The sequence below is a fragment of the Sinocyclocheilus anshuiensis genome, unplaced genomic scaffold, assembly GCF_001515605.1.
Source record: "Sinocyclocheilus anshuiensis isolate Anshui unplaced genomic scaffold, SAMN03320099.WGS_v1.1 scaffold2182, whole genome shotgun sequence".
Classification (NCBI taxonomy): domain Eukaryota; kingdom Metazoa; phylum Chordata; class Actinopteri; order Cypriniformes; family Cyprinidae; genus Sinocyclocheilus; species Sinocyclocheilus anshuiensis.
In genome coordinates this window covers 123,020-131,948 of record NW_015557240.1, presented here as the reverse complement: position 1 = coordinate 131,948, position 8,929 = coordinate 123,020, and the positions used below count along the sequence as shown (strand labels likewise).

The 8,929-nt window shown below is 36.4% G+C and overlaps 1 protein-coding gene across 1 annotated transcript in view; it reads right to left on the bottom strand.

Moving 5' to 3' along the window:
- Nucleotides 1-516: 516 nt before the first annotated feature.
- Nucleotides 517-8,929, bottom strand: part of LOC107679040 (CMP-N-acetylneuraminate-beta-galactosamide-alpha-2,3-sialyltransferase 1-like) — a 15,410-nt gene continuing 6,997 nt past the window's right edge. Inside the window, exons 3-6 of the mRNA XM_016474451.1 lie at nt 8,270-8,449; nt 1,696-1,741; nt 1,443-1,562; nt 517-911 (exon numbers count right to left, since the gene is read on the bottom strand). Of these exons, the coding sequence (XP_016329937.1) occupies nt 738-911; nt 1,443-1,562; nt 1,696-1,741; nt 8,270-8,449 (520 nt within the window). The 3' untranslated portion in view covers nt 517-737. The remainder of the gene's footprint in view (nt 912-1,442; nt 1,563-1,695; nt 1,742-8,269; nt 8,450-8,929) is intronic.

Here is an 8,929-nt window from a genome sequence, read left to right as displayed (position 1 = left end):
TTTGGCATTGTGGCTAATTTAGCCTGATGAACACAAACAAACACGCATATATAAAATACAAAACAGCATGTTTAATGTGGAGTTATTATCACAAAGACTTATTTTATATTTATTTTTATAATGTCTACATACAAAACTAAATAAAAAAACGGAACAGATTTATACCTATTTGGAAATGGCAAAAGAGCCAATGAGTGGTCCTCATTTCCTTCTATTTTAATTTGTATATTGTACAATATTAAAGTGTATGTTTTTGCAGTAGATGGCAGCAATCTTCCACTAAACCACGACATATTATTCATGTTATCACAATGAATAAAACTGAGAAATGTAAAGTGAATTTTACATAAAATGTTGCTTTTTTTATATAAAGATGTATATATAAATTATTAGTAAGTGGCAAATACATAAAAAAAAAAATACTACTACCCCTCCCAAATTGAACAGTAGAGTAAAACATTAATAAAGTGAGTGCTATTATGTTTCTGACAAAAAAGAATGATTAAAAAGAAGTATTAAATACATCTTGAATGATGTGCAAAAAATAGCTTTGAATATTAACATGTTATCAGTCAGTGATTTTTTTATTTTCATTCTAAAAGTAACTTAAAAAATAAAATCAAACAAAATCTCTAAAGCTTTCAATCCATACATAAATGGCAATGAGTGCTCAAATGGCCCCGGTCTTGTGGTAGTTCTGTTCTGTTAAGGCTTTGTGGAAAATTCCATGTGTGAGCTCAGCCTCCTCTGTAGAGCGTGATCTTGTGTTTGTCTGCTAAGAGCAGTGTGATGTTGTACTCATAGTCTCCATCATGGACGCCTGTGTGTCTGAATGCTCCTCCCAGCATGTTGTCCTCCCAGTAATGGTGCCAGTTTCCATCCTGGTCAGCACCAAATCCAAACACATTCACCTACATCCAACAGAGCAGACAGGCTTTAAGACTGAAAGCCGTTCTTTTAGATAATCATCATTATTTATTGATTATTTTATTAGCAATAGTAATTTCAGCAGCAGTAGCAATAGTAGTAGTAGAAGTTATTAATTTATTTTAACATTACACATTTTTTTTCTCATTTAATGACAACTAAGCTTGGTTGTAAGATCTATCAGTCTGGGTTTTGATAAATCAACATAGCTGTACACCACATAATCTGTTTCTACTAAAGCAGTTTTTCTTTAAAATCATACCAAATGACAGAAAGATCTGTGTTAATCAGTGTTCATTAGATCATATAAAATGACAAATGTAATGATCTGACAAACATACTTCTCAACACACAGTTGCAGCAGAGGGCTGGTTCCACAAGGGGGAGATATTCTCATGTGGAAACTACATTTTAGAATGGGAGTGAAACACGCTCCTCAAAGCACAGAAAATTATTAAACTGATACCAGTGAAGACACTGAAGAAAGAAAAACAATACAACTAAAATTAACATACCTCATCACAAATGTGAATTGCAAACATCAGTGAAAGGAATCCAGTGGATGGATATCTCCCATGACCCTCTAGCCAGGAGTCATATACATACTTTAAAAAGCGTGGGTTGTAGATTAACACCTGTAAAAAGATCATGAATCAAATCTCTAAAAATAGGAATAAAGAAGAAAAGTAAGAACTGATCAAAACTAGTCAAACGAGTCAAAAAGCCGCCCTTTTTCATTTTTTTTATAATGGCACACAATCCACTAACCTTGTCCTTATTGGCTGTGATCCGTGACTTGACTGGTACATATGTCCTAAAAGCCAGAGACAATCATATTGATTAATAAACAATGCTTCACTATACTAATTAAATTATCCTGCAGATTCTAACCATCCCCTGTATAGCAATCTTTTCCCTCTAGAATGTACATATAGGTCAAAAGATGATACAGGAATGAACAAAAAAATACAGTTGGATGAATATCTTAGACTACATGAACACTGGTAGTTTAGTCAATGACAAAAATATTTTGTTAATGACAATTAAGATTATGTTAAAGTAGTGTATATGGTTTACAAGGACATAATAGTGTAGGCCTATTTAAATGCATTATGATATTAATATGGTTTATGTGGACACCTCAGACACATACGTTTTGAGCAAATTCTGTTTTTTCATTCTCAGGAAGGTGTGTTAGATTTTAGCGATGTTCATCTGTTAACAAAGTGACTATTTAAAACAATAAAGTCAATCCCCTGTAGGCCTATACAAAATCACCTGGCTTATGCTTGTAGATATTTATTATACTTATTTTATATGAATGATATATTATTTATGTTATAATGCATTAACACATGACATACACTGACACAACATTAAGGGCCAGATTTACTAAACTGGGCAAATTAGTGTTAGAACGCAATTCTATAAAAGCACCGATGGGTGGAGAAAGTTCTGCGGGTGATTTACTGACAATGCGCACATTAAAGAACACAGACGCAGCCAGATCATTTCCATAATGACCAGCGCAATCTACCAAGAGCAGCGCAAATTACTGCCTGCTTTAAGACATGCTTTTTTTGGACGTTAAAGAATTGCACAAATAAGAGTAATTTGACGAGCACAAACGTTATTATATCGCGATTATATCGTCAATGCCTTTTCAGTCAAGTCAAGTCAAGTCATCTTTACAGTATATAGCGCTTTTAACAATACAGATTGTGTCAAAGCAACTGTACAGCATTAATTAGGAAAATATTGTGTCAGTAATGCAAAGTGACAAAAGTAAACACTCGATTTTCAGTTAAAGGCAGTTCATCATTGAATTCAGTGATTTCATCATCCAGCTCAGTTCAGTTTAAATAGTATCTGTGCAATCAAGTTGACGATATCGCTGGAAATTAAGTGTCCCCAACTAAGCAAGCCAGAGGCGACAGCAGCAAGGAACCAAAACTCCATCGGTGACAGAATGGAGAAAAAAACCTTGGGAGAAACCAGGCTCAGTCGGGGGGCCAGCTCTCCTCTGACCAGACGAAACCAGCAGTTCAATTCCAGGCTGCAGCAAAGTCACATTGTGCAGAGGACTCCCTCTTGTCCCGGTGGCCGTCTAGGAGACAAGGTCCTCACTGGGGATCTGTGTCTGGGGCTCATCTAGTTGTCCTGGTCTCTGCTGACATTCAGGGCTGTCGAGGTCCTCTCTAGGTGCTGATCCACTAGCTGGGCTGGATACGTACTGGATCTGGGGGTTACGGTGACCTCGGAATAAGAAAGAAACAGACTAATATTAGCGTTGCTGCATTTTGGACCATCTGGAGTTTGTTTATTAAGCGTGCAGAACAACCACCCAATAAAGCGTTACAATAATCTAAACTTGAGGTCATAAACGCATGAATTAACATTTCTGCATTTGACACTGAGAGCATAGGTCGAAATTTAGATATATTTTTGAGATGGAAAAATGCAGTTTTACAAATGCTAGAAACGTGGCTTTCTAAGGAAAGATTGATATCAAATAGCACACCTAGGTTCCAATCTTGGGGGGTAGACTCATTTAAAATAATGTAATCATCTGGTTTTAGCCAGGTTTCTGTCAAACAGAGCACATCTAAGTTATGATGAGTGAACAAGAAGCGCTTTCTTAGGAAGGGACCTGATAAGCCATGCTTTATCATTTGTTTCTCTGTATTATATACATTTTTTATTTATGGAACATTGTGGAACAGTGACGACAGTCTGCTATGTATCTCGTCACCCCAGTAAGCAGGGAGGGGACCAGAGAGTATTACAGTGTCTAACATCGTACTTGCAAGTGCACACATCTCTTTAACATTATTTTAGTGATCATTTTAGTGATTAGTCGAACATCATTAGTGCTGACGTGGATAACAATCTTACTGTGAATTTGTTTAGCATTAGCCAGCACTTTTAAATTTGCCAAGATGTCAGGCACTCTGGCTCCCAGTAAACATTGGACTATGGTGGCTGGTGTTTCTATTTTCACGTTCCGTACAATATAATCACCAATAACTAGAGCACTTTGATCAGGTTTCTCAGTGGATGCGTCAGTGGGGAGAACCTGTTTGATGTTTTGACCCACGACCTCACAGTCACCCAGTCACCCTGCTGCAGAGGCTCTGTAACCGGAACCGAACAATGTACAGGACTCCCTGAGCTAGTCGCATCCAAAGCCGTATCTACAGCCCTCACATTCTTACTATCCTCAATTAAAGTTTGGATGCATGTCTCTAATTCTGAAATCTTCTCTGTCAGCCTAACTATTTCCCTGCATTTATCACATGTGAATCCCTCGTCGCCAACAGAGAGAGCTAAACTATACATGTGGCAAGCGGTGCAAACAACAATAGCAGGAGAAGAAGCCATTACTCACTGTGATTGATGAATGATTCTGACTTACCACTGTTGTTTGATGAACTCGTGAAAAAACAGATAATATCAGAAATATGGTGATAATTAAGTTTTATTTTATCACTTTAAACAACAGAGAAAGATAGAGATTCAACAGAAAAGCAAAGCTACACGGAGCAACAATCACAAACCACGGAAACGGAAACGGAGTCACAAGTGCCTTTTCAGCGCTAATTCTTCACTGTGTAGGTGCGTCCCAAATCACATACTTACGAACTATTCTATGATGTTTTGTAGTGCGTTCACACTGAAAATTCCAAAAAGAAAAAGTGCACTTTAAATACCCGAATGATACACCTAAATAACCAAAAAAAAAAGTGTGGAACACTTGGGCAATCAACTATCACAGCTTTAATCACTGTGTTGTATAAGTATAAGTGTATAAGTGCATAGTGTATAATGCGTCATTTGTGACGCAGTATGTGTCTTTAGTAAATCCTGACAGTACTATTTTAACACCAAAAGACGGTTTGTGCTGGCACAAGCTGTTAGTAAATCTGGCCCCAAGGTTTTAAATAAAATTAAATACATACAAATTTATACTACAGGCCGCTGAATGCTTGAATCTGATTGGCTGATGAACGTTCTAAGGTGTGCAATTATATGACCATATCACTTCGCCAAATTATTTGAGTTATGGCAAAGGTCCTTACAGCCTAAAACAGAAAGAACCAATAACGATACGCGCTAATGTTGTTAGCAGTACTCTGATGATTTTTTCAGTAGGCTAACATCAGTTTAAAAACTACATGACTTCTCACACACGAGGTAACAAAGGCACTGTTTGTGAAGAAAATCAACTTAAAGTTTCACTATTAATAGAGACACTGCTGCCGAACACTTTTGAGAGACGCACAGACTCACAAAGGTAATCTCTATCTCTCTCTCTCTCTCGCTCTCTCTCTCTCTCTCGCTCTCTCTCATAACTTAGTTATTAACTGCATTAGTCTGCTACCAACGGCTCAAGCCTCCGTTACTAGGTTTAAAATGAAGTTTTGAAATTTGAAGACCCCCAGGGCATCCAAGATGTAGGTGACTTTGTTGCTTCAGTAGAACACAAACGAAGATTTTTAACTCAAACCGTTGCAGTCTGTCAGTCTTATAATGGAAGTGAATGGGAATCACGGCTTTGAGAGTAAAAAAAACATACACACCTATCTCTCAAATGGACCATTGACACTCCTAATTGAGATTGTAGATAGAGTGTCAATGGTCCATTTGAGAGATAGGTGGCTGTAATGTACTTATAAGTCTGCGATCCGCCGTAAAGCAAGAAGAAGAAGAAGACGCGTCACGCGCCGGCTGTCGAGGACGCGCTCAGGACAGTTCATACATTGAAGTGCATCAGAGGTAAAAAACAATATAAATACTGTTCAGTTTCTTGCACAGACCGATCGTTTCGTGTCTTTACACATCAATGTATCGTCACGAGCCGCAGGGTTTAATTTAGTTTTGTTTGTGTATGTTTTTTTTTACTCTCAAATTCGTGATTCCCATTTACTTCCATTATAAGACTGACAGACTGCAACGGTTTGAGTTAAAAATCTTCGTTTGTGTTCTACTGAAGAAACAAAGTCACCTACATCTTGGATGCCCTGGGGGTAAGCAGATAAACATCAAATTTTCATTTTTGGGTGAACTATCCCTTTAACACAATCTTCACATAAACCCATAATAATCGTCATATTTAGATACCTGTGCCCTTCAGCAGAAATATGCAGAATCTGAATAAAGTTATCACATACTACATTCTAAATTAAATATAGAAGAATACCTTAAAGCTATAAAAGTCATTGATTTCCTCTTTTTTTTTTTTTTTTACCTTTTCTGACCCACTTCAGGTCTTGAAGTCTCTACTAATGAGCTGACGAGTTGAATCGTGTGTGTAAGATGAGCGAGACAGTGCTGAGCTGCTCCAGAACACTTTAGAAAACCATTTCAGAGACATGTTCTTAAAATATAACATATAACAAATAAAACATATTGCATGCACGTTTTAAGGCAGATTTAATCGCCTTTTTGGTAACTTCATGACTTAACTGACCACGACATTGCATGCTTGTAGTCTATTCCATGCTTTGATATGAAATGACACAGGCTACAGCACGCCGGTGCCTTTTTGCATGCAATTGAAGAGCATGCACTTCGAGCACCGTTTCCGTGCCTGGTGCTGAGGAGAAGTGGCGTGCATGTCTGAAACGTCTCCCGTTGTCTCTCACTGTGAATTTAGATATAAATAAACTAAATAAATTAGTTGATTAACTAATGTTGATCGAATGAATCACATTGATTAAGATATTTTAATTTAGCTGCCAGCTCAAACGTTCACAGCAATAGCTGTTTCTTGCCTGGGAAATGTGTTTTGATTCTTGATATTTTTTTCATAACGGTTTCTTAATTTAAGAACAACATACAAAGACAATCATAACCATAATAAAACCACAGACAGCAAAAAAATAAATAAAACCTAAAAAATGGAATATACAACCACTTATGATCTTTTCATTTGTGCTTAAAAATGCTTAACATGGGTGGCAAATGGGGCTGTCACAAAATGAGATTCACTACACAATTATCATGGCCAAAAGAATTAACTTGCAATGGGTTTGTAAAAGTTGTTTTTATGCATATTTGGCCTGAGTTTTTGTTGCATTTACACAGTTTTGACAAGCAGGCATCACCAGGATCAGTTTCAAGCGCTTGGAAATTGTAAATCATTTTGTGAAGCAATTGGTTCAATTGATTCAAACCTTTGAAAATCTTTTTAATCTCCATTTATTTTCCATTTAGTCCTAGGAATCATTAGGTAAGCTCATCAGTTTTGACTAATTTCTTAAGTAATTTCACCAAATACGGGGAGCTAAATTGTGCAGCGATTTATAAATAAAAATCAAAAATTTTGAAATCTATTCTGTAATGAATTGACAGCCAATGTAAGGAAACCAAAATATGGTTGTTGTTTTTTTGCAAGTACCTGTTAAGAGCATCATAGCAACATTTTGTACAACTGTAAGCAGTTTCAATGCACTCTCAAACTGACTCTCTCCAGTTCCCAACACACACAATCACCAAACACTGATAAAGAAGTTTGCGAGCATTGTGTTCAGGATAGGGTTATGACCCATCTGTGTTTTCACCTGGATGTCACCTATTACCAATTCACCTGCTTATTGTGGAATGTTTCAAAACAGTTTAATTTGGATATTCTATCGTTTCACTTTTTTGTTGCAGTTATCAAAATCAAAATGTGTTTATATCTACAAAATACAATGAAGTTTATCAGTGACAACAATAACATTTATTATTATTATTATTATTAAGGCAAAATTATTGATTTTTCTTTTATGCCAAAAATCATTAGGATATTAAGTAAAGATCATGTTCCATGAAGATATTTTGTAAATTTCCTACTGTAAATATATTACAATTTATTTTTTTATTAGTAATATACATTGCTAAGAACTTCATTTGGACAACTTTAAAGGCGATTTTCTCGATATTTAGATTTTTTTGCACCCTCAGATTCCAGATTTTCAAATAATTGTATCTCCTCCAAATATTGTCCTATCCTAACAAACCATACATCAATGGAAAGCTTATTTATTCAGCTTTCGGATGATTTATAAATCTCAATTTCAGAAAATGGACCCTTATGACTGGTTTTGTGGTCCAAGGTCACAAATTAGCAATACAGCGATGACAATATTGTCTGACTTGGTAACATACCAAACAGAGTTCCTGTTGGGCTGCAGTCTTGCAGAATTTGGCTTGAACCTTCATTAAACACACCTGATCTGAATCAGGGTTCAAATTAAACTATTCAAAACTGTGGCTCTCAAGGAGCTGAGTTTGGTGCCCCTGTACTAAATGATACATTTCTCATGTCATTCCAAATATCAGATAATAATTCACTAACTTTGAGATGTCTCCTGTAGTCAGAGCGCTGATGATCCACTCTAGATCCAGAGTTTTAAAGGGAATGAGTATAAGACTTGTGGAGTTGTCTAAATCAGTGGCGCTCTCTGGATACATAAGGTGATGAGTAGTCTTATAGCCAACATCCTTTTCAAAACCCTGTGTTGGAGCCTGGTTCATTCTGTTAATACACAAAAGTACACACACTTTAACATCATGTTATAAAGTCTTAACAGTTATGTGCATGTCTGTTACAGCAGGAAGGTGTGGCATATTTATAATTATATATTTCAGCTACAATGCAAGGTCAATTACTGCTGAATTCTGTTGATTATTGCCAACATTTCTACATAAAAGCTTGCTCAAATTTTCCTGCTCTGACCCACAAATTAAAGTGTGATATAATATTAAAGGGGTCATATGATGCAATTTAAAATTTTCCTTTCTCTTTGGAGTGTTACAAGCTCTTGGTGCATAAAGAAGAAAGTTGCAACGACTAAAGTCTCAAATCCAAAGAGATATTCTTTATAAAAGTTAAGAGTCAACCATGCCTACCTAAAACGCCTCGTTCTAACATGCCCCCACATGAAGATTAGCATAACGCCGCCCAAATGTTCATGCAAAGAAAGAAGGCGTAACTTTTATTCTTGCTGTAGTATTG